This window comes from Desmodus rotundus, chromosome 8 (assembly GCF_022682495.2).
Source record: "Desmodus rotundus isolate HL8 chromosome 8, HLdesRot8A.1, whole genome shotgun sequence".
Taxonomy (NCBI): domain Eukaryota; kingdom Metazoa; phylum Chordata; class Mammalia; order Chiroptera; family Phyllostomidae; genus Desmodus; species Desmodus rotundus.
The window spans coordinates 24,425,587-24,452,536 of record NC_071394.1 but is presented as its reverse complement, the minus strand read 5'-3'; the positions used below and the strand labels follow the sequence as shown (position 1 = coordinate 24,452,536).

General features: G+C 37.0%; 1 protein-coding gene across 35 annotated transcripts in view; it reads left to right on the top strand.

Annotated features, from left to right (window-relative positions):
- RIMS2 (regulating synaptic membrane exocytosis 2) overlaps positions 1–26,950 on the top strand; it is a 453,335-nt gene that overhangs the window by 372,051 nt on the left and 54,334 nt on the right. For 20 of the 35 annotated variants that reach the window (XM_045181563.3, XM_053929817.2, XM_053929790.2 and 17 more), the window contains one exon: positions 12,066–12,307. The exons of the other annotated variants lie outside the window; for them this stretch is intronic. In XM_045181563.3, coding sequence (XP_045037498.2) covers positions 12,066–12,307 — 242 coding nt within the window. The remainder of the gene's footprint in view (positions 1–12,065; positions 12,308–26,950) is intronic. 35 annotated transcript variants of the gene reach the window in all.

Below are 26,950 nucleotides of genomic sequence, written 5' to 3'. Positions count from 1 at the left end.
TCATTAGCCTTAATGAAAAATAAAAGTCTGCTTTACAGACTTTCTTTGGATCATTTTAGAATTTCTGTCTCTTGTCATAGAATTATATTATATTCCAGACTATCCATTCCCTTAAGCTTACAGTTGAAGAACCGAGGCCAGAGAGGTCAAGTCATTTGTCTAAAGTCATATGCCTTCTAGTCAGAACTCCAGTCTCATGAGCCTGGGTTCTTATTTATTAACCTAATTTTGCTAATAATTTAAAAGCATAGAACTACTTGGACAAAAACCCTGAGTTTTCATCCTAACTTTTCTCTGACCTATCGTTATAGGAGGACATGAAAACAAAAATGTTGACTGCGTAGGCAGAGACAAAATAAACCTCTGATTGGGGGGACTGTAAAATCTCTAAGGCTTACCCGAGAATGGATAAGCACAGTTACCACAGCATCATGTAATGCTGTCTGTGAGGTGAGGCCAAGGAGCAGCTAGTGGTAGTAAATGCCAGTCTGAAAGAATTGGGCAAAACAGAAGGAGTGACCTGAATGTTTTATTACCAAACAGCAAGTGAAGGCTTCCCATCCATCCACACAGGAGGTAGTTGTTCTAGTATGTAAGACCCAGCCAACAAGTCTCACCATACGGTTGCTGGATCTGCCGCTCAGTGTCCCCTGGAAACTTGTTAGCAATGCAAGTTTCAGGCGCCCCCTCTAGACCTACTGAGTCACAAATTCTGGGAATGGGACAGAGAAATCTGTTTTCACAAACCCTCCAGGTTATTCTGATGCAGTCTGAAAGTTTGTCAGCCCTGCTGTAAACTGAGTGGGGTTTGTCTTCTTGCAGTCCTGGTAAAGTGCAGTGCTTAAGTGTCTTAGAACTACACAGTTCCAATGCCGGCGTCACGGCTTACTAGCAGTGAGACCTTGGGCGCACTTCGTCACCTTTCTGCACTCTACAATCTCCTGTTCTTATCAGTTGCTATTTCATAAGGTCATTCTGAGGAGCATTTCAAATAAAATAACATATACTTGAAGGTCTTGAGGTAGAAAAGCGCCCAACACTTTCCAGGAGTTTAAAAGAGGCTGAAAAGCAGTTTATAAAGAAAAATGAGATGAGGCGAAAGAGACAGACAGGGGCCAAATCATGCGGCCTTGCAGCACCATGGAGGGTGAGGGCGGGTTCCTGAGTCCTGTGGAGGAAGTGCTATTTACAACGAGGGACATTTGTTTGTTTGTTACGGGAAGCAAAAGGAGAGTAGTGCACAGAAGCTATTAGATTTATAGACTGATAGTTGGGAAATAAGAAAATTTCTTTTGATAACTTCTGTTTTATGGATTTGGTTTTTCCCAAGTACAGTGAGAAGACATTGAAAACTTTTAGCAGTCCCGTCACATCCCCCCTTTTTTGTTTTAGGAAAAATTACTCTGTCTGCTATACGGAAAACAGGACGTGCACGGTTCAGACACTATTGCAGTTAAGTAGACAAGAGCAGGCCAGGCTTGAGTGGTGAAAGTCAGGATGGGAGAGATGGAAGGGTAGGCGTCTACTTTAGAGGCAGAATCTGTAAGACCTAACGGTAGATTGGGTGTGGAGAGAAAGGAGGAGAAATCGAGGGCGCCTCTTAGATTTCCAAATTAAGCAACTTGGTGAAAAGTTATACTCTTTACTGAAACAGGGAAGACTACAAGGAATATATTTGATTTGAAAAAAGTTAGATTCAGTTTGGACATACCTAGTTTGTGAAATCCTGAGTGACATCTGAGTGGTTACTACAAGTAGGCTATTGGGTAGACAGTTCTGTAGTTCAGAAAAGCTTAGTCAGCTCACTTAAATTTAGAAGTTATTGGTGTGTCTGTGTGTGTATGTATACATTGATATAAATATATTATATATACTCATATATTATTGTTAAGATAAGGGGATTTCTTTTGATAGCTTCCGTTTTCCCCTATGAAGTAAAAGGAAAAGTTATTCGCTGGGAAGAAAGCAAAAGGTGGGAGGTTTGAGTGGCATGAGGAAGGAGTGCAGCGGTTACTGTGCAGAGTGGGAAGTGCGTGTGTAGAGTACCCTTTAAGGTAATGACAGTGAATTACAGTGGAATCAATGAGTCCTGCTGATTTTTTGTCAACAATGCTCAAATGCTGGGATGTAGGCATAGAAGAAGCATTCAACAAAGGGTCTGCCAGTGGGATGGCATATGAGGAGGCATGCTAAAATGTTAAAGGTATTTGCAAAAGAGTGATTGAAATGAGGGCTATGAAATCTAGTGTTAAGTATAATACAATAAGGGAGCTGGTAATTTGAGAAAAAGCGTGGGAATCAAAGTTATAATATTGAAGGATAAGGATTCCTTATTAAATGAGCTATAAAGAAAGGAGATAGCCTTGTAGCAACGCTCTGAATAAAGTTGAGAAATATTATCCCCATTTTACGAAACAGGGCAATGGAGGAACAAGCTAGTCGGATTAGTTAGTTCCGGCATGAGCGTGCAGCTAAACCACGAACGTGAGTCTCCTGGTTAAATTCAAATGACTTCCCAGTAGATAATTATTTTTCTTACTAGTTATGCTAATCATAAATATTCTTTGTTCAAGATTAGGAGTCGTTGCCCTTAAAAGAGTGGAAATGCATATGCCCAAATAAGTATTAAAAGAGAAAAATATATTGTTTATTTTAGAGCATGTGTCTGCCTTATCTTTATAACATTTATTTGCTAAGTATTCTTTTACTGCTTTATATTTTCACTTTCAATGTACTTATTTTGTTTTATTTGAGTGTCAGTTATATTATTTTATTTTTAATATTAAGTTTAATGTTTTGCCAGTCATATTTGATTGCCTGGTAAGGTGTCTGCAGTAGTCCATTTTATTTACAGAACAACACTAATTTCATAATTAACATCAATGGAAAATTATAATTTACATCAGAAAATAAATTTTATTTCAAACATTTTTGCTGTAATCTGTGCCATTCTAAACCAGTTATCTAGAGCAGCATTGTCCAATAAAATATGAGCCACATATGTAAGTTAATATTTTCATATACACCTTAAAATATAAAAACAAAATGAAAATAATATTTTATGTAACCTAATATATCTGAAATATTCTCATTTCAAATATCAATCTATCTAAAAATTAGTGATACATTTTATTCTTTTTGGAGAGGTGCACCAAGTGAGCATATTACACACACAGTGCATCTCAGTTTGGATGAGGCACATTTCACGTGCTCATCAGCCACGTGTCCTAGTGCTTGTAGTACTGGGCAGTGCAGCTCTAGGGACTTCACAAAGTGTAGTTCAACAAAGTCAAATGCTCAAAGTCAGGCTCCTTGTCTACTCCTCCTGAGACAATATGGTCTAAGAAACCTTGAGTAGGAAAGATAGAGCTTTGTTGGAAAGGAGAGAGAAAGGATAGTAGTTGTTTTAGGTTTTTTTACATTAATGAACTATCAGGTTGGTACAAAGTTCTGGTCTTTTTTTAATACAACAATTTGATTGGTAATCTTATCTTTTAAACCCATAATTTTTTCAGTAAACTTTCATATGTTACTATTTGTAAAAATAGGTATGACATAATTGTGTTTATTTATATAAATTTGATTTTAAATGCCTGATTATAAGTCTTGGGCAATTTGACATTCATTGTATGAAAATTTATAACAATCATTCAAAAGTCCTGAGGGTTTATGATTTTTATTTTGGAATATAAGAATTTTAAAAGGTAAGGATTTGATTTTGTAGAATTTAGTAAATGTTAAATTTCAAATTTACATTTTTTAATTAAAATTTAGGATCTTGACTTACTATCAGTTAGCAACATTATTGTTTTCAACATTGTAAATCAAAATTTCATTATAAAATAAATATTTAGTGCAATATAAAACAGTATCAACATATACTTATGTGCTTTAATTGAATACTGTAAGGCATGTCAAAGGCGAAGAAAATAACTTGTTTTTATGTTTGTACATTTAATTTATTATTTAGTCATTCAAATGTGAGTTTAAGAGAAGTGGCAGGTTATATGTATTAAAGGGAAAGAATTTTTAACACATACATATCCATAAAAGCAGAAGTAACCTATAAACATGCTATGAGAAGCATGTTTGAGACACAATACTTACAATTGGCTTAAATTCTGTTTATTATTTCATTATGATGAATAGGTTCACTTGAAAATGAAAGTGTTAGTTTCATAAAGTGGCTGATTGTAGTGGAAGTAATAATACTCTTGAATGTTGCTGCTGTTGGTTTCAACACGAACTTGAGAAAATAGGACTTTAATGTTTCCGGTGAACACTCTGCTCCACGTGCGCCCACGTTACAGTGGTGACTCCTTTCTGAGGACCTTCTCACTGGCTGTCGTTAGGTCTCTAATATCACGGAGCGTTTTTATCCCATCTAAGTGACAGTTAGCTAAAAATCATATTACAGCACTAAAATTGACATTCTTTCCAGGCAAAAAAGGGCTGATGGGAGTCTCAAATTTTGGAGTTTGCCAGTGCTCTCAGGAGGAGGATCTGTAGCATAAGGAGAATTTCCCATTGGCTCATTATTCATCAACAAAACAGAAGAGTAATTTTATTTGCATGGTTGTATTTAGCATTTCATTTAGTGCCGAAAGTGTGTAACTTTCTATTCAGTACCAAACATGGTGTGACATTTTATAGATGATAATTGTATGTTAAATTGAATTTACTTGTCTATACAGTATTAACTTCCAATCATATCTGTAACAAAATCATCTTTCATTGAACCTAAATATTTTCATTGAAAGATATCTTTTCAAGTTTGAAATGACCAAAGGTATGGGAGTTTTTCACCTATATGAAGTCTGAGGGACCAATTCATTGAGGCCACAGAACTTCTCTATTTATGTAAAATCAGTGCTTCAAATAAATCGAGCAGGTTTAAGTTTCTGTTTTTACTAAAGCCTCAATGTGATTGTAATTGTAAACATATGTACTAATTAGAGGTAACATTTAGCATGTGCTAAATGCTGTATATACATTTTTTCATGTAATCCTCATCACAACCTTGTGTGTTATTATTTTTGTTAGATTAACTCATTTATTCAACAAATATTTACTGTACACTTACAAGGTGGGGGGCATTATTTTAAAACCTGAGATTTCAGTGAACAAAAGAGGTAAAGTCCTTGCCCCATGAAGCCTTCCTGCGAGTGGAAAAATCTATAATGAATAGATGAGAACACTAATGCTCAGAACAGGTAAAGAAATATTCTCAAGGTCGTGAACTATGAAATGATAGAAATAGGATAGAAACCCATGTCTGACTGACTTTGAACCTAAATTTAGGTTTCCAGCCTTGATAAAATTATCAGATTTTGTTGCCTTGAAAAAATCACGTGATATTGTTGAACTGCTTATCCACCAAAGAACCAAGTATAAGTTTTTTCCCATGATGGGTTATGCACTAAACTTAGGAGAATTTGAAAAATGTAGAAGAATTAGAGTAGCCAGTTGCCTCCAGCCTCCTTATCTGTGGCTTCACTTATGCTGTTTCAGTCACTTGTAGTCAACCTTAATCCAAAATATTAAATGGAAAATTCCAGATATAAACAATTCATACGTTTTAAAATGTTTGCCATTCTGAGTAGCATGATGAAATCTTGTGCCTTCTTGTTCTGTCCTCCCCACAGTATGAATCATCATCCCTTTGTCCACTGTATCCAAGCCGTACAATGCTGCCTGCCCATTAGTCACTTAGCAGCCATCTCCTTAATCAGATCCACGGGCATGGTGCGGAAGAACTTGTGTTCAGCTAACTCTTCCCTTCCTTATAATGGCCTCAGAGCACACAAGTAGTGATGCCGACAATTCAGATAACCAGAAGCTGTAAAGAGCTTCCTTTAAGTGAAAAGGTGTGCAGGTGCAGGAAAAAACATAGTATACACAGAGTTTGACAATGTCCATGGTTTCAGGCATCCACTGGGGCTCTTGGGACATATCCCCCCATGGATAAGGGGGACTACCCTATTTCATTATCCAAATTTAAGAATTAAGCCCGTTTCAAATCTAATTTGTTTTTCTTTGATGCCTGTGTATCAGTAACTCTCTTTTAAAAATAACTTTTAGGGGCAAACAGTTGAAAAAAGATTAAAAAAATCATTTTATTCATTACTCCAACCAAAGAAAAATGAAAGTATTGATACCTAAAGAAGCATAACTTTAGTGTCAACATTCTCACTGTATATTTTGCTTTGCTTGTGTAATGAGGCTAAAAATATAACAGTTAATGTCTCACATATATCTTAGAAAGTCTGAATATTGGGAAATGTATATTTTAGCTCCAGAAAAATCTGCCAATGCTTCTTTTTTTTTGTATAATGCATGGTTTTATCTTGTTTTTTAAATACTTCACATTTATAATAATAGTAGGAAAACTTTAAAAATCATGCAGCAAACTAAAAAATGGCTCCAATTCCAGTGGACTTCCTCACCTTGAAAGGCCCTAGCATTGTGCATGCTGAGACATCATTCCAGAGGAGAGACTCGCTATCTCTGCGGGACTGATTGACTTAGAATCTGAAAAGAAAAAAAAAGTTAAGATTTCAAACAAGCTGAAGGCCTGCCTTTGGTCCCGAAAGAGACTCAGTATAGATGACCAAGGACACCTTGCCAAAATATTACAGTCCTTATAATCATTGCAAGAAGTTTTGTCTTTCTGTTCATGGTGATTTATGAGTGACATATAAAACAAACGAGTAGTGATGACTAGAACTTTGTTTACTGCACACATTAATACAAGTAATGTAGTCATAAAAGTCTGGAGGTTAAAAGTACCTTAGCAACGATCTCTAACGTCCTTATTCGCTAGGTTAGGGAAAAGAGGCATGAGTAAAAGAAACTTTTCTGGTAAATCGTTAGCAATGTGGTTTGGGATCTAGAAATTGTGATAATACAGTGGAATTTCAGTCATTTGCAAGCTGTTGGGAAAGGAAGTTTAGAGATTTCAGGCCTTCCTGGTGCTTCTCAAACTATCGTAACTAAGCAGTGACATGCCCTGAACCACGCAGCACTGACTGCTGCCAGCCGTGAGACCCACACCTGAGAGCCTTACACAGAGCTTCGGCACTGATGGCTACAACCAAGCAGGTGTTTTTGACCCAAAAAAATACTTTGTTAATTAGCTAACTATTTCCTCCTAATTCTAGATACCAACTTTGTGGCACAGATGCAAACACACCCTCCAACACATTTACTCACTCTTCTAATACATTATAGTATACTGATGGAATGCATTTATATACAGTGCCTGCAGGAATCTTAAAAATAATAAGTTTTGCCCTGGCCAGAGTGACTCAGTTGGTTGGAGCATCATTCCGTAACCAAAGGGTTGTGGGTTTGATTCCCGGTCAGGGCACAGACCTGGGTTGCAGGTTCGATCCCCGGTCCCAGGCGCAAGTGATCCCAGGTCTGGGCACGTGCAGGAGGCAACCAATTGATGCTTTTCTCTCACATTGGTGTTTCTCTCCCTTTCTCTCTCTTTAAAAGCAATGGAAAAATTCCTTAGGGGAGAAGAAAAAATACTAAGTTTTCAATTTGTCATCTCCAGAAATCAAAGAATTAATGTGAGAAATTCAATTTTTACATACTCTTTAGAAACAGATTTTTTTCTTGAATGTGTAACAACTAGGGTTTCTTGATATTAGAGTAGGTCATTGGAATTTCAGTAATAGACTAAGACCATGCTCTTATGCAGCCATATTTGCATTTTACATACTATTTGTTGGTAAATTAACTAAAAGAGACTCTGTCCTGCCATTTTGTATCCCATATTTGTAGGTGTTCAATACACATTGGTTGAATAAATGATCGCTACTTTGCTAGCCTAAAATTGTAGGTGGTTATTTGGTTAAGTGAAAAAAAGCTTATTAAATCATAAATTAGGGTAAAAATAATTTCAAGTTCCACGTTTTAACAAAGGAAGAGTATCAAATATAGAGAAATGTTTTAATTAGGGGAAATTAGACAGTAGCAGGGTTTCTTACACACACACACACACACACACACACACACGGAGCAAAGGACATGCTCCAATTCAAGAAATGGTACTTTATAATACAGGCATCTGCCCAATGACCAGTGACTGGTACACACAAGTAAGAGTTACCAAGATGAGAGCTACTGGGTTAGCTCTTGGCACCTGTTTCCAGGAACACAGCAGAGGGAAGCAAAATGAATTAAGACTTTCAAGGTTCTATAATGTTGGGGAGCTTGGCCAATCTCATTGAGGTTTTTTTCTAGTCTGCCATCATTACCATTACCTTCTAACTCTTGAGCCTTACAAGCCCTCTCCAGCCCCGCTTCCTAGCCCAAGTGTTGTCGGTGCTTCCATTTGTCTCTTTCCATTTGTCTGTCTGTTTTAATTTTTTCTTGTTGTCAATACCTTTGTGTTCATTTTGGGGGAAACAAAATAGAGAATAATAACATTTTTTAAAAGTGTAATTACCAACCAGAGAAAAATAAAACTACTTTTAAGACACTGTTCACAATGAATCCTTCCGGATCTTTTGCTATGTGCATTTGTATTTTTTGCACTTTCTCAACAGACACGTTATTTTTCTTCATATTCCCTTTATTCCCCTCTCATGCAGGTGACTGGTGGATCACCTCCTGAATCCGGGTTCCTGAACTACTTAGTTTAGCAAGAGATCTGTCTTTTTTTTTTTAATGTAAACTTCTTTTCTTTTCTATTTGTGCCATTGAATAGCCTCTGGCATTTGAATTTGTCTCTGTGTCCCCTAGCATCGAGGTAAATCTGTCTTTGGTATGTGTGACAGCCAAAACTAAGCTGCAAACACGAGTATCTGCTTCCTCTCTCCCTTTTCTCATATCAAGAACATATTTTATTCAATAAATATTTGCAACAGCATTTTAAAAGGTACATTCTATTTTATTGATGAGCGTAACTTATTCGGACACCCTCTGCTGTTAGACATTTATAGGGTTTTCCCTTGGGTGTGTATGTTTTGCTACTGTAATCAATTCTCAATAAATGTCATTCTTGCTATATCTGTACACATTGCTAAGGTTTTTCCTCAGGATAAATCCTAAAAGTAGAATCGATAGGTTAAAAGGTAGGCTTGTTTTTTTTTAAGGCTTTTGATAAATATTGCCAAATTGACCTTCAGAAATCTATCACTGAGACCACAAGCAACATTAGAAATGTATTATCAATATATTTCCAGACCCTTACAAATATTGTCTTTTAAAGTAATTGATAATGTAATGGGTCTTTCTTAACCACAATGGGCGTTCCAAATGATCGGCCCTGTTTGCGGAGTCTTTATTACAAATATTCCATAAATCAAGAGCCCCAGTACTTTAACATTTTCGGTTGTTTGCTTGTAGTTTCAGGTGATGCCCAGGGAGGAAAACAAAGGAAACGAACAGTGAGAGCCACACATCAGTCTCTGTCCCCTCAGCAAGGCACCCGAGGCCAACTAGTTATAAACTCATTCCCTGGTGGTTTTAAAGTTTCAGGGAGATGAAAAGTAGATTCATCTTACAGAAATTTTAATATTAACCCTTTTTAAATAGATAATGCATTATTCAAGTTGCTAGGTAGAAGAAAGTGTACTTCTTCAAAACCAAATAGTAATGAAAATACTAATCTACACCCCGATTTTCACTTCCCACTTAGTATTTTATTGTGTCTTGATTTTTGGCCAAGTTATTTTTGCCATTTATATCCAACCATGAAAATTAAAATGCACAAATCACGAGGGAAAATAAGCCATATTATGTGAGGATATCTTTGAGTTCCTTGGTAGATAATAGATTAGGTCAGGTGGGGGGTACAAAATACATGTTTGGGGCAAAAATTCTTTCATAATGGGAGCACTAGGTTACTGTGACTATATGGACATACGTGATTATTTTCGAAGCCGTAGTCTCAACCCAACTTTGATTTTCTGTGCTGTGCCATGCCTTTTCTGTTGACAGCGCACTATGAAAATCTCGTATTGCATTTCTGTGCTTATTTGCACTGAGTCCCCGGAACAAGAGATATTTAGAGGAGCAAAACATTTAATTGTTCAGTGGGACCTCATAGATATTCCAGCTCAAGATGTTTAGTAGCTGCTTATCAGATGATGGTGGTGGTGGTGGTAATAATGAGAAAGAGGAAGAGAATAATTTTCGCAGCTCTTATGTGTCTGGCATTCTGCTTAGTGCTTTACTTACATTTTCTAACTTATTAAACAAGGAAAGTAAGTTCCAGAACGGGAAACAGCTCTCCCAAGATCAGTCAGTAAAGCCAAAGAGTAAACCCAGAATTCCTGACTCTTGGTGTGGTCTGCGCTCCATATATAATGCCGGGTGGCTATATGAAAACCATTTTAGACATTTTAAACTCAAAATTTTCAATATAAATTTGTGATTATAAATATGTATTGATGCTGTTAAGTATTTATATAATACATGTTGAGGGGCTTTAACCTTATTTGATCTGTTGTCCATATTCCCTGATAATAATTATTATAATTTTCATTTATTGAATTTTTACTTCAGACATACTATTTCTATTCTCGGAAGTAAAATACTCTAACTTTATAAGTTAGAGGGACCTGGGTCTCAGAGTAGAGCAGTGAACTCTTTTAGAGGAAGTTGGTCAAGTGGCAGCACATTGGGACTCAAGCCCGAGTCCGTTTGCCCCCAGAACCTGAGTAGCAAAATCAAACATGCTTGGAAATGATCGATTTAGGGTTCACAGAATTATATGTACTGTTTTCTCTGGCTGCACTCTCTCTCTTTCTCTCTGCCTATTCTTATTTCTCCTTGAAACTAATGTAAAGGATAAAATAACATACTTTACTGTGCTTTTTGAATATCATACTGAGCCTTTTCCCTCTTAAATGCTTCAAGAAAGTGTGCATACATTAATAAAATTAACAAGTCATCCTATCCTGTTAGCAGATTTTACTCTAGGATAGAAGAAACAATTTTTTTTAACTAACACCAAGAAATTGAATGAAAGATAAGCACTCACCTCAATGGATCAATTTTCTTATTCTTATCTTATAAATGAAGTATAACTATGTATCTAATGTGTTTTTATTTTTAATTTTATTTCTACAATTACGTGTTACATAGTCAGATTCATTAGAATCAAATTAAAGCAGAAACTATGACTTTCTGATACTGAGTCAGAAATTGGTACTATGTAAGTCAGTCTTCCCGGTTTTGCACATGAGGCTGCTTCTGTCACAGTCGTCCCGGTTTTGGGAGCCAGCAGAGTAGCTGCTTCCTCAACTTCCTACCACAGGCCGACAATCATAGAAAAGTCAAGGGTTCTTTCTCTGATTGCTCCCGTTCACAGTGGTACTCTAACAGATCGTCCAGCAGCGCGCGTGCTTCACGGACTCACTGATTGCTTCCTGACCATTGTCTAGAAAACCGATCATTTTTCTTTCTGTCAAACGAATGCAAGAGGAAAATCTCCCTTTTTGGCATATTCTTATATCAATAAATATGAAATCACATAAAAAGAAATAAATTATTTTTAATTCAAAGCTAATAAAAACATCAATCCCTGTTAGAAAATGTAGCTACTACTAGATAAACCATATTAGGTTTTTCATAAAGTGAAAAGTTATTTTAAAAGTCCACTCTTAGCAATGGATGCTGTAATGTTGGCCATTTTTTGAAAATCTTCCCACTCACCTAATTTCTTTGGAAGGCAGTAGTGACTCGAACTGGAGAAGACTGCTTTGGGAAATTCTCTGTGCTGTCCAGCTGCCTCAGAGCATGACCGCACTTGCGGGACCGCATGTCCTCTTAAATGAGCCCACTGATTTTTCATGGATTGTTTTCCATGCAAACTAGTGTCTTCTCTGACACCAGAAATGAAATTATATGTCTGATTTTCCATAGTTAAGGTTTGTCCTAAATAGTAAGGCCCATTCACAACCATGGTATTTGATACATTTTAATTCTAAAAGTATGTCCCATAAATGATATAATTTCATTCCATTTCAGATGTTTCATCTAAAATACCTTTTCTGTCTTTTCCTTTTTACTGTTGTCTTCACTTTTAACGATCCATCGGCCTACAGTGTCTTTACATCCAAAATGCAAAGCAGACAAATGGGCATCTCAGGGAAGAACATGACTAAAAGCACCAGCATCAGCGGAGACATGTGCTCGCTGGAGAAGAATGACGGCAGCCAGTCGGACACCGCGGTGGGCGCCTTGGGCACCAGCAGCCAAAAGCGGCGCTCGAGCATTGGGGCCAAAATGGTAGCTATTGTGGGTCTCTCGCGGAAAAGTCGCAGCGCTTCTCAGCTCAGCCAAACGGGTAGGCACTTTCACGTTACTTTTGACTTTATCTTTGAGTTGTAATTAAAATACACATTCTCTTTCTCTTACTCATTTTATTGCAGTAACATGTGGATGATGACTTGTTTCAGAGGGGAAGGGGCACTTTAAACGAGTCAAGTTCTCTGAAAATATAACAATGACTTTGTTTTTCAGTGATGAATGGACCTGCTTTAAAGTAGACCTTGGCCACTGTTCTTGAAACATAGTCAGTGTCTTTCTTCCTCAGGGAGAAGTTAAGCTCTGTTTCCCCTGATTGCCAGTCACTGATCCTTTCTCAAGATGTTCTGATCTGTGAGATATTTGCTTTTCTGTAGCTTTCTCAAGTTGGAACCAGACAAATTAATTCTCATCCCCAGCAAGTTATGGTGATGAAGATGACATCTCATATTTTGTGTGAATCACATATTTTTATCACTGACAACCTAACTTCTTTTTCAGTTTGTAAGCAGCATTTACTGTCGTATCAATTTTCTCACTGCAGTTTTATTTCCCTGGTTAAACTTCAAGCAACAGTATTCTCCAACAGCGGGAATGGAGGAATTTTCTGCTGGCAGTGAAGATATTCAAAGCTTTGCTAATTTAAAATTCAGTTGCGAAATCACATCTGCAAAAAATAAATTAGATACAACACTCCTACTCAGAAAAGCCACTGTTAGCAATTAAGAAATCTGTGAGTCAAAGCAGTGTCGTTTTTCAAATGGGTGTTGGTAGTTAAACATTAAATCCCTGGTATCTTGGAAATAATAGTATATCTTCTACTTAACAAACAAAAGCATATAATATGGTGTTTCTTTTACAGCAAATAAATTACAGGCAAATGGATTAAATCTTGTTTATGTTTGAACACTAGGGTTCTTGTACCCAAAAATCAAGACTTAAATGTGCAACACATAATTATTTAAACATACCTTATTTCTTGGACCCGGCTAATCGTGATTTTACCAACTAGCAGTGATTTTGGAATTTAATGTTATGTTGCAATATAACAATAATATTATATTGAAATAGTTATTTGATGGCATTCCTTATAACCTGGCTGTAACTTGCTATTTTTAATATGATTGTTATAGGAATTTTTCATTTGGTGTTTCAAAATGTTATTTTGCATTTTAATATAGAAATAGAAATTTAATTTATAAACATAAAGTTTACATTTAAGTGATTTTTACTTTCTGATATTTATACATAATTAACTGTGTTGTGCTGATATGATAAATGTTAGCCTTTAGAATTTTTTTTTTATATATTTCTCTGGCAGTTAAAACTTAATTTATTCCATTTTTCTCTTTAAAACTTACAAATGTCTATAAACCAAAAACTGCTCTACAAAATACAGTCTGTTAATTTAAAAAAATAAGAACCTAAAAAACAATAAGATTACAGGTAAGAGAATATGTGGTGTTAAAGTAAATAATTCTGTTCATTTGGTGTTTTTAAACAAATATTGAGCACTTACTATTACCAGGAACATGGAGAACAAAGATGAATAAGAAATTTATAACTTGAGTAGTTTATCATCTCTTCAGCTGCTTATAATCTGGTAGAAGATAGGTACTTAAACAGATTGCTTCGAGATAACACGGCAGTGGTCACCCTGGAATTGCCTAGAAAGTGTGCTGATGCCCAGAGGAAGTCCACGTGACCCATTCTGGAATTCCGGGAGTAAGCGCCTGGAGGAGATTATACCAGATTTAAGATGTGAAAGGAGAGTGGTGGTTAACCAAGTAGAGTACAGTTTGAAAGGTGTTCCAGATGGAAGCCATAAAAAATTACAGTGAACAAAGGCACGCAGGCATGATGTGTTCAGGAATGATAGACAGTTGGGTAATTTCACCATAAAATATTGGACTGAACGTAGCTGGAGATGAGGCTGGTAGATAAGTGAGATCAGATCATGGAGAGTCCTGATGATCATATTAACCTAGGTTGTTGGAAGTTTTAAAAAGTTTTCAGTAGAGGATTGATATGGTCGGATTGGCACAATTTGTAGGACATAATTTACATAATTTGTAGGACATTTAGGCTGCCATTTATTTATCTAACAACTATTCTTAAAGCATCTACCATATGCTAGGAATTATCCTAAAAAAACATGAAGAAAAAAGATTTTGCTCTTCAAGCTTATATTCTAGTGGGGCTCCAATAAAGAAAATAAACTCAAGTCAGCATCTGGTAAAGAGTATTTTAGAATGAATTAGCAAAGCAGTATAATAATTCAGAGAAGAGATAAGAGCCTGTAATAAAGATAGAGGTGGTAGTTTCAAAGAAATTTTGAAGAGCAAAATTATCAATACTAGTCAGCCATTCGATTTAGTGACTCTCTGGATATGGGAAGGTGAAGGAGAGAGAATTCTAAGATGATTTTTATATTTCTGGCGTGCATTGCTGGGTGGATGGTTGTAGTGCTATCAGTGGCTATTGGAAGTATAAAAGAAAGAGTAGGTTGGGGGGAGAGGGATGAGTCCTGAGCTGAAGAAGGAGACCAGGAGGGAAGGGGAAAAGCTACGAGAGTACTGTCACAGAAGCTAAGAGTGTAGAAGATTTCAAGAAGAGAATGGTCAATGTTTCTGACGGACCAGGTTCATGTCTTTATGGTTTGGGTGTAAATATCTCATATACATTTCCTCGACAATATTTTTATTGAAAAAGTATGTATTGGCTGACCATATACAGAGATTCTGTATCAACAATGATTTGTTGTTTATGTACGAGTAGTTACAGGTTTTTAATCTTCAGAGACATTGTGATGTTGGCAGATTTAAGAAATGTAGTCTTGTTCCTTGTTATATCATATAGCTTCTTTCTATACATAGTATAGCAGAAAATAAATATTCTTTTTCTGTCATTTTCATTAATATTCATCATTATCAGTAACATTATAATGGCTAAGATTTTAATCATTCTTAAAATGTTCAGTTATTTTTACCTATCCACCTAATAGCTTTGCCTATTGACAGTAGAATTCAGAATATCTCACATTTTCCAGCTTATATTTACCTGTAGAATAGCAAACAGAGATTATTTTGCAATTACTGGACTCCAAACTTTCAATGGGTTCCTAAATTCTCTACCTGTGAGTATATGTGTATTTGTTTTACGTAAGAGTTTTATGTTTTCCTTTTTTTAAAGATTTTATTTATTTATTTTTAGAGAGAGGAAGGGAGAAAGAGGAGAGAGAAACATCAATGTTTGGTTGCCTCCTATGCTCCCCCCACTGGGAACATGGTCTGTAGCCCAGGCATGTACCCTAGACTGGGAATCAAACTGGTGACCATTTGATTCACAGGCTGGCACTCAATCCACTGAGCCACGCCAGCCAAGGGCTATGTTTTCCTTTCTTAAGAAAAATTTACAATCAAGCTCCAACCATTTCTAAAACTGAAATCTTCAAATTTAATCTCTAAACGATTGATGTATGATGGCATTCACAACAATGTTATGAAGCAGGAATTAATTACTGTTATCCTCATTTACCGATGAGGAAACCAAAGTAAAAAGAGTGGGACTGACTTCCCCAAGTTTACCCAGTAGCGGGGTAGAAGCTGAGATTTTGACCAGGCAGTGTGGGTCTGGAGGAGATTTCGCTCTGAGGGGTCTGTTAGAGTTCAGACCAGCTGTCCGGGAGGACTTTGGGCAGTGGCAGCAGTGTTCTCTCCTGCCATACAGCACAATGGGGCAGCACTAGCCACATGCTGCTGTTGCTTGAAATATGGCTAGTGCGTGCGACTGAGTAACTGAATTTTTAGTTTTTTAAAACACTTTTAATTAAATGAATTTAAATTTTAAAAGGCACATATTACTACTGTGTTTGGCAGTACTGATAAAAACAACTCTTTCTGGGATTTTTGATTAAAAAATTAAATAAAGAAATAAGATTGTAGCTTGGGAGATAGAATCAAAGAAGCGTTTTGGTTTCTTAATGAGACGGGGACCTGAATAGGTGAAGGAGCTTGGGAGCCGGAGCTTCAGTGCAGATCAGCTGTTATGACCTGTGGTCACTCAGGAATCTGCGTTCTTTTCATCTTATGGTAATTTCTGGGCTCTCACAGTACTTTCCATGTACTCTCATTGTAACATTTACTTATTTGTGTGCATCCTGAGTAGACTCTTCTTTATTTCATACATCCTTCTCGGTGTCTGCTATAGTTTCAGATCTAATGATCTAAAATGAAAGGCCCATGTACTGTGTGGGGCACATTGTTAAATTCTCTGCGGAATGGAAATGATCACTTCTAACACTGAGGCCAACATAACAGCTGGTGTGAGCCTTAGTTGCGAATAATGTTTACATGATGCGGATGCTGGAATAGGCACGGACATTCCAGACACGAGCAGCATTAGACTCAGAGGTATGGAAATGTGGTATGTGTGAGCAGAAAAGAGTATTTGACATATGATGGGACATGAGACTGGCAGTAGAGCCTGGGCCAGATTGCAAATAACTTAACGCCGGGCCAAGTAGTTAGATCCACAGAGCTAGCAAGAGGGAGGGAGCTATTGCAGGGTTTGGAACAGGGTTATGACAATCAAAGCTAGAAAGATTCTGTCACTAAGGAATCCTAGAGTTCAAGAATAAGAGACAATTTTATCTGTTTAGAGCAGAGATGATGAGGGACTGATCAATGGGTATTAGTTTTTCATTGCTGCCGTAGGAAATTACTGCCAACTTCACAACTTAAAACCAATTCACCATCCTGTCAGAAGTCTGGATGAGCTCGGCTGGTCCCTCTGTGCCTCCCTAGACCAAAATCAGAATGTCATCAAGGCAGCGATTTTACCTGAAGGCTCCGTTTCTGGGCTCACCCAGGGTGTTGGCAGAACTCAATTCCTTGCCTTTGTAGGACTGAGCTCCCATTTTTCCTTGACACACGGCCCCCCTCATCGTTAAGCACACTGAATATTTCTTGGTGCTTCTGATCTCTCTGAGAACCTCTTCTGCTGCATCTCTTCTGCCCTCCGGCTCAAGAGAGTCTCTGCTTTTAGGGGATTGTGGAATTAGTTTGGGCCCACTGCGATGATCCAAGATAATCTTCCTGGTTTATGGTCATTAACCTTAATTACACCTGCGGAGTGCCTTTTGCCGTGTAATGTAATGTATTTTCACAGTCTAGAAAGCAGTGCCCAGTCATCGGTGGGGACCGCTCTGCTTACCACGGTGGTAGTGGGGGGAGAAGGAAAAGCGGGGAGGGTCAAGAAATATTAAAGATACGGTGTATAAAGATTGTTATTTACATCCTGTATGCTTTCCGGGAGTCAGTGCAAAATGGAAATAAAAGTTAATCTTCACAGATTACATTATCTGGCCAAAGAACATGTACCAGTCATTAAGATATAAGCTTTTTTCTAATTTAAAATTTAGAAAAACCTTTATGTCATTAAAAAACATAATGAGCAATAGCATGAAATTTTTAATTTTAATTTCACAACCTGATATGTATGCATTGTCATCCCCATTCCGCATATCAGAAAACAATCTCAGGAGGCGCGTGGTGGACAGATACACTCCAAAGCTGGAGCCCTTTACACGACCCCCCGGTCCACTTTTATAATGAGTATATTATAACAGTATATTTTTTATAATTAATTCTTTTTGTATCATTAGGAGGGAAAATACTTTCTCTTCAAAGTAAATATTTCTCTGGGAACTACTTTTAATTTAACATAGTTTTTATTTAACTTAATTGGACAGAATTTTAAGATGTAAATAGCCAAAGGCATTGTACTTAATAATAATCACTAAAGACCTAGTAACTGTAAGTCTTTAAACCATAAAGAGTTTAATTATAAGCTGAAATGTACGTTCAAAAAGAGGTCTTTTAATGTTACTAAAGTAAATGTGTTAAGGTTTTTCAGCATCAGTGTATAAACAGAAATGCAATTTTAAGGTAAACCCATTTTTAATGAAATTTCCGTACATTCTAAATAGGTATGTGGACTACTAGATGCTCTGTACTCAATTGAGTCCTGTTCCAGTTAACTACTAGGAAGACTTCCAAAGAGACAGTAGCATGTATTTGTTGGAAATTTAATAAAGCTCTAGCTGAACAACATAAAATTCTACCAGGAGTAATGATAGTTCAGTCCTCCAACATGTGGAAAAAGGTATGAGTGTTGGCTCATTGTTCCCTTGGGCTTTCAAAGCTATTTGGTCCAAAAACTTTGTAGATTGAAAAACACTAAGGCCAAATTCTTTCTGATGCTGCTCTAAGTGGACAAATTCTTCTAACTTTTTACTGTTAGACAAAGTTGGTTTTTTTTAACTGACACTCTTGGTCACTACCTTATAACATCTTAACATTATATTGTTACTGGTAAATATTTATTGAATCTCTACTCTGTGAGAGACACCAGGGTACATATTAACTGGGATCCTCTTCGTATGGTATTTATGTTCCAGTGGGAGGGAGAGATAGGCCTTCACAGACAAAGTAATAATAGTCAAAATTACAAAGTTTGCCTAGATGGAAAAGTACCAAGTGTCTTGAAAACCTATCATCAGAGCACTAACCTGGTCTGGCGCATTTTTTATCCACCCTGGCTCTTGTCAGATACTTTGCACACAATATGGTTTCAACAAACAGCTTTGAATGGTATAAGACATTGTACGTGGTATAAGGTGCCTTTTTGTCTCTGTGTTTGGTAATCTTATATTTATGAATGTGGTCCACAGATACCACCCTGTGCTGTCAGTGTGTGGGTGTACTCTGTTAAAAACAATTGAAAGCCAAATGACCTTTTGAAAAGGTATTTAAATTCAACTGCATATGATCTGCATTTATGTACTATGTTTTTACTATGAGGGAAAAGGGCAATAGATTGTAGTTTAACCTAGACATATACTTGAAGTTGAAATAGTGGGAAAGTGGATCTAATACACGAGTTCTGTCTGGAAAAAGTCCAGCCACTATTAATATAACAAGAACTGTTTGCACAACATCAATGTAACCTGGCAGCCAAGGAGAGTGGACTGGAATGTGCACGTGTGAACAATGACGACTTCACTGTACTAGTCAGTGGGGATGGTAGACACCATTGAGTGATCATGCGTACTGTGTGGCAGTCGCATTCAAAATGAATAAGTAGAGCAACAAATCTGCATCAGATTTTGTGTTAAGCTTGAACATTCCTCCTCAGAAACTATTCAGATGATTCAGAAGGCAGCAACTATGGGCAACTGGCGATTGGCAGCTTCATCATGACAGTATGTCCATTCATGCATCACGTCTCATGCAGAGTTTTTGGGCAAAACGTGATATTACCCAGGTGACTCAGCCCCATTACAGCCTAGATTTGGTACCCTGTGACTTCTGGCTTTTCCCAAAATTAAAATCACCCTAAAAAGGAAGAGATTTCTGACCATCAGTGAAATTCAGGAAAACAACAGGGCAGCTGATGGCGATTGGAAGAACTAACTGTGTGAGGTCCCAAAGTGCCTGTTTGAAGGGGACTGAGGCATCATTGTCCTGTGCATAGTATTTCTTGTATCCTGTGTCTTCTTCAATGAATGTCTCTCTTTTTCTTAGCACATGGCTGGACACCTTCTGGACAGACCTCGCACTTCTCTTACGCATGAATGTTTGGCACTGACTTAAGAATGTAATTTCTGTAGCTTTTAGTCCCAAAAGTGTTTTGTTTGTTTGTTTGTTTCTGGTTTTATTGTGGTATATGAGGAATTTATTGTTCTTTACTTGAAACTTCATGATTCCTTAGAAAATGAGAGTAGGTCAAGAGCCAGTAGAGAAGTATGAGATGGGGAGGGAAATATTCTGGTGAGGAAATTGATGGTGAGGCAACATGTGATGCAGAAGTATAAGAAAGTGTAGAAAGATGGGGACACAAGGAAATAATCAGAGAAAACCACTGAGACCCCCCAGGGGGCTGTACTCATAACTGAGGCATTTCTGTTTCGGCACCTTTCAACGGGACCCTCCTTTCCAAAGGAGATATAGAGCCCAGAGGTGGGGAAAAGAGCAGCCAAGAGCCTCCTGTTACATCCCCTCCATTCCCATTGGTATCTGGGTAGCTCGATTCCTCGTCCTGGTTTGCTTTCTACCTCCCCTCTGTCAGCAGGGGTTCTGTTCTGGAATTAGAGCCATCTGCGTCAGAGGTCTCTGACTTGCTGGCAGCCAGACTGAGTTCTTCACTTAACCAGTCAGCTGTAAAATTATCTTCCTGGAAAAGACAGTTTGATAGAATTATACTCCATTATGTTAGAATAGATTTCTTTTAAAAAATACAAAGACTATTTAAGAACCTTTGTTCATTTGACTTATTTATTTGGAAAGTTTTTCCTCAAAATAAAGACAACTGCTTTATGCAAATGAAAATACCAATGTTTTTAAAACAAAATAGTAAATGTAATGAACAACAAAAAGAAAGGCATAGCATATAACTACATACATGTCTGAAAGTCCAGTTCTTTTTTATTGTATTTTTTCTTTTTTTCTTTTTTTTTAAATTTTTATTGTTATTCAATTACAGTTGTATGCCTTTTCTCCCCATCCCTCCACCCCACCCCAGCTGAACCCACCTTATTGTATTTTTTCATTACCATTTATCCCTGTTATACCCTCTTCCGCCACCACCCACACCCCTCCCCCCCACAATGACTGCACTGTCGTCCATGTCCATGAGTCCTTCTTCTTTTTGGCTTGACCCCCGCAACCCCTCTGCCAGAGCTGTCGTGCTGCTGCTCTGTCTATGAGTCTGTCTCTGTTTTGCTTGTTAGTTCAGTTTGTTCATTAGATCCACATATGAGTGAGATCGTATGGTATTTGTCTTTCTCTGACTGGCTTATTTCACTTAGCATAATGTTCTCCAGGCCCATCCATGCTGTTGCAAAGGGTAAAAATCTTTTTTACAGCCAAGTAGTATTCCATTGTGTGAATATACCATAGATTTTAATCCACTCTTCTATTGGTGGACACTTGAGCTGCTTCCAAATCTTGGCTATTATAAATAATGCTGCAATGAACACAGGGGTGCACTTATTCTTTCTAATTAGTGTTTTGGGTTTCTTCAGATAAATTCCCATAAGTGGAATCACTCTGTCAAAAGGCAGATCCATTTTTAGCTTTTTGAGGTAATTCTACACTGCTTTCCACAGTGGGGGCACAAATCTGCATTCCTACCAACATTGCAAAAGAGCTCCCCCCCTTTCCCCACGTCCTCACCACACTTGTTGTTTGTTGATTTACTGATGACAGCCATTCTGACAGGTGTAAGACACTATGTCGTTGTGGTTTTACTTTGCATTTCTCTGATGATTAGTAACATTGGACATCTTTTCGTGTGTCTATTGACCATCTGTATGTCCTCTTTGGAGAAGTGTCCAGTCAGGTCCTTTGCCCGTTTTTTTAATTGGATTGTTTGTTTTTTTGTTGTTCAGTTTTATAAGTTCTTTATAAATTTTGAATACTAACCCCTTATCAGATGTATTGGCAAATATGTTCTCCCATTCAGTGGGTTGTCTTTTTATTTTGTTGATGGTTTCCTTTGCTGTGCAAAAACTTTTCTGTTTGATTATGTCCCATTTGTTTATTTTTTCTTTTGTTTCCCTTGCCTGAGGAGACATATCAGAAAACATATTCCTATGAGAAATGTCTGAATTTTACTGCCTATGTTTTCTTCTAGGATTTTTATAGTTTCAGGTTTAACATTGAAGTTTTTGATCCATTTTAAATTTTTCTTGTGTGTGGTATAATAAGGAAGTCTAGTTTCATTTTTCTGTACATATCTGTCAAATTTTATTTATTTATTTATTGAATAAACTATCTTTAGTCCATTGTATGTGCTTACTTCCTCCATCGAATATTAACTGACTGTAAAGGTGTGGGTTTATTTCTGGGCTCTCTGTTCTTTTCCATGGATCTGTGTGTCTGTTTTTACTCCAGGACCAGGCTGTTTTGATCACTACAGTTTCATATTAGGGAGCGTGATTCCTCCAACTTTGTTCTTTCTCACGATTGCTGTTAGTATTCAGGACCTTTCGTGGTTCCATTTAAATGTTTGAAATAATTGTTCCAGTTCAGGGAAATACATCACTGATATCTTGATATGAATTGCATTGAATCCATAGAGCTTGGGGTACTATGGACATTTTAATGATGTTAATTCTTATCCATGAATATACTATGGGCTTCCACTTATTTGTATCTTCTTCAGTTTCTTTCTTCAGGGTCTTATAATTTTCTGAGTACAGGTCTTTTACATCCTTGGTTAGATTTATTCTTGGGTATTTTACTCTTTTTGAAGCAATTGTGAATAGGATTGTTTTCTTAATTTGCCTTTCTGATAGTTGATTATTGGCATATAAAAATGCAACTAATTTCTGGATGTTTATTTTGTATTCTGCTACTTTACTGAATTCATTTATCAGTTCTAGTAGTTTTCTGGTGGAATCTCTAGGGTTCCGTATGTACAATATCATGTTATCTGCAAGTAATGACAGTTTTACTTCTTCCTTACCAATTCGAATGACTTTTATTTCTTCTTCTTGTCTGATTTCTATGGCTAGGACTTCCAGTATGATTTTGAATATGAAAGGTTAAAGTGGACATCCCTGTGTTGTTCCTAATCTTAAGGGGAACACTTGTAGTTTTTGCCCATTGTGTATGATGCTGGCAGTGAGTGTGTCATGTATGCCCTTTGTTATGTTTAGGTATGTTCCCTTTAATCCCACTTGGCTGGGAGTTTTTATCATAAATGGGTGCTAGACTTTATCAAATGCTTTTTCTGCATCTATTGATATGAAAGTCCATTTCTTATTTCTAACTGAAATACGAAACTGAAATTCATTTTCTTCTTCAACAAAGTATATTTCTTATTTCCAAATTATATAACATAAGGCATAATTTTAAAGTTATACAAGGTCTTCTCTTTGAGTCACCTTCTAGAATTTAATTTCTACTTACAATCAAATCTTTTTTTATTTTATATTTTGTAGTGAGGAAGACCAAGTGGGTCACATTCTGTGCATACTTAAATAATCTTTCATATATTTAGATGTGAATTAGCCTTATTCTAAGTTACACGATCTCGACTGTCATAAAATTTCACAGATTTTTCATACTGCATTATCCCTCCGTTTAATCCTCTCAGTCATATTTAGTATTTCCTGGATGTGTTACGTATTTTGTATTTGTCTTAACATGTAGAAACTTAAACTGGAAAAAATTATAAAGATGCTTATTTTTTCTTTTTCATAGAAAATTCCTGTGTGTCAGTAAAATCTTATGATGTCTCTGCTTCATTTTGAAAAAGAGAATTGTGAAAGTTTATTTAGTTTTAATTTGCTTTATCTTCATGGTGTTTTAAGGTTTCTCATTTTTTATCTCTTGGTATAATTTTCATTTAAAAGAGTTCTCATTAAGTTTTATTTTATTTCTAATAGGACATTTTAATATACTAAGCTCAGTTAAAATTTCATGGCATGTAAATATTGCTTACAATTTTAAGTAGGTCATCAAACTAGCACTAAACACTGATTTTTAACAAGTATTATAAATTTAAAATATTCCATTAATAAGTGTTTTTAATAAGATGTATTGTGCAGGTACAATGAACTATTAAAAGTGATATAAATCACAAACACATTCTCAAAAACCTTAAGATATATTAGGGTAGATATGTTAGGTAGTATAATTAGTAACAAAATACTGTAAGATTTCAGAAAGATCACTTCTGGCTACAATTAGATTCTGGACGAGTTCTTGGAAGGTTTATGATTTCAGCGAGAATCTGAAGATTAAATAGCATTTCAATGCAGAGGTACAGGAGTGCATGTCAGGCATAGGAAGCTTTAGCAGTATTGGTAAGTTCAGGAAAACATAGAATAAAACATAGAATGTAAGAGAAAGATTAATGATCTAATTTGACTAACATATTGGTTTTCAAACACTTTTCTAAGCAGTTGGAGCTCTTTTAACATTTGGAAGACTCAGACAACACAGTGTAAGTGAATTCCGAGGCGAGCACAGCATGCTCACAGAACTAAGCTGCGTCAGCGTGCCTGAAACACAGAGTACCAGAGATGGAGTTGAGATACAAGGCTGGAGAATTAGGCAGAGAACCGATCATGGAATACCTTAAAAGTCGTGTTTGGGAAATTAAATTTTCCCCTAAAACTCTTGGCAGTTTTGCCAAAGCGAGAAAGACTAGAGGCAGGGAAATGCTGCTGGAGAGCTTTGCAGTGATTCCTCAAGACGGAGTAGTGGCGTGGAGTACCAGGTAGTTTTGGGGAGGGAGAGACGTGGGTGGATTTGAGAATCAAAAGAAGGAATCAAAGCTGATTTCTGAAAGTCTGACTTGAGCAACGGGGTAGACAAGTGTTTTTGCCATTTATTGAGGCAAGGGAACCAAACCAGAAGCAGTGAGAACCATAAGGTTACTCTGATGAATACAAATATTTATTAGTACATACTGTGTGCCAGGTACTTAGCGCTTCATACACTCTATCTTCAATGCATTATCAGTTAATCATCTTTAATGCATTACCTAATTTAATTTTCAATAAATATTAGCTTTTCAGATACAAGAAGACTTAAAGAGGAAACAGGTAATAGAAATTGGAGGTGTCAGCTGTAGGGGAAAAGACTCTGGTTCAGGGGCTGCCAATCTATGGACCACGGGCCACATTTGGCCATGTTGCTGTTTTTTCTTTGCTTTTTGAAAAATATTTTTTATATTTTATTTATTTATTTTTAGAGAGGGGGAGGGAGGGAGAAAGATAGGGAGAGAAACATTAATGTGCAAGAGATACATCCATTGGTTGCCTGCCACATGCCCCCAACCGCCCTCAACTGGGGACCTGGCCCCCAACCCCGGCATGTGGCCTGATCAGGAATCAAAGTGGCGACCTTTCGGTTCACAGACCAGCACTCAGTTCACTGAGCCACACCAGCCAGGGCATTTTTCCCTCTTTTTTTGATAAATAGTTTTTATTTGATAAAACTTTATTGGAACACAGCCAAACTCATTTGTTTATGTATTGTTACTTTTGTGCCACAGTGGCTCAGCTGAGTGGTTGCCAGAGAAACTCATATGACCCAAAAGGCCTAAAATATTTGCCATCTGGTCCTTTACAGAAAATGTTTGCCAAGCCCTATTCTAGTTTGATGCAGGTGGGGATCCAAACATGATTTTACCCTTCAAGATGAGAAAACATTTTTATATGTTTGGACATAAATGGAACGGAGTAACTGAAGATAAAAGAAAGAAAATTATCAAGTGTAAAAATAGACTCCCACACATTCTATTAGATAATTTTAAAATCCCAAAATATAAGAAAGGACTTTAAATGCCACTTAGTCCAGCTAGCCTTCTACCCGCCACTTAATTTTCAGTCCTGTCTCTCTACTCTAGCTGAACTGACCGCATCAAGATTATCCAGTCAAGAAGTGGGCTGCATTGTGAGAGCGTGGGCTTTCCACTCCGGTCCCGTTGGAATCTGATCCGTGTCCGTACGTGTGCTCTCTCGCACTTCCTCTTGCACTCTCAGCCGCCCGCGATGGCTGCCCTGCTTCCCACCTCTGCTTGTGGCTCACCGTTCAGTGTTTGGTCTCGTTTTGTTTTCTGATTAAAATAACATAAGTATTTAAGATTGTAACATAAGTATAACAAACATAATACTCATATGCTAAGTGAAAAATTCTTTGCATTCGGTGTTGATTATTATTTCTTCTCTTTATTCAGAATGCTATGGGAAGCCCTTTGTTTCTTACGGTGTAACCTGGAATTATTCTCTCAGGATTTCGGCAGTCTTTGAGACACGCGACGCTATCCTGGCGGTTAGGCAGTGTTTCTTCCCATTTGTGCCGCTTGGGAAGTGCTGTCCTTTGTGGGTAATTGTAGTTAACGTTGGTTCGGGCCTTCTCTGTCCTCAGTACCATTTTGCTATTTTCATCGTATATCTTCTGCACATAGCTGATCATTTTATTCCTAGGTATTGTGTCACTTGTATTACTATTAGAAATACCATATATTTTATTACATTTGCTAACTGGTTATTGTTAATAGTTATTAAAATCATTGATTTAAGTAGTGTTTTAAATCTTGTATGAGGACACCTTACTGACCTCTGATTAATTCTAATACTTTTCCCTCATTAGTTCTAGTTTTCCCTTTAGATCTTCTAAAAGCAACCTCAGATCTTCTTGAAATAATTTTCTCTCTTCCTCCCAGTGTGCGTCTTTCAATGTGCCCCTTCTCAGACCTACCACAGATGGACCAGGGCAGTGACTTGGGTGTGTCTGCACATAATGTCGCATTCGGTCCCTGCTACTTTAGAAAATGGGTCAGACGACTGTCTGCTTTTTAAAGAAGGGAGGGAGGAGAAGAAGCAATATTCTTTTCCTTTTCAACCCAAAACACATGCATTATATGTCATGTTGTCAAATAAGAAAGGAAAATTGTTTTCATTTGTGCTGTATCCTCTGAGGCTCTTTGAAGCATAATCTTTAATCTATGAGTCATTGCTTTTTAAGGTCACTGCACTATTTAATGCACTTATATGACATTGGGTCTTTTGCCAACCTAAGATCTATTTCCAGCTATCAATATTTTCAAAAGCATGAGAAAGTAAATTTTAAAAATAAATTAACAAAGTGATAGAAACAAGGGC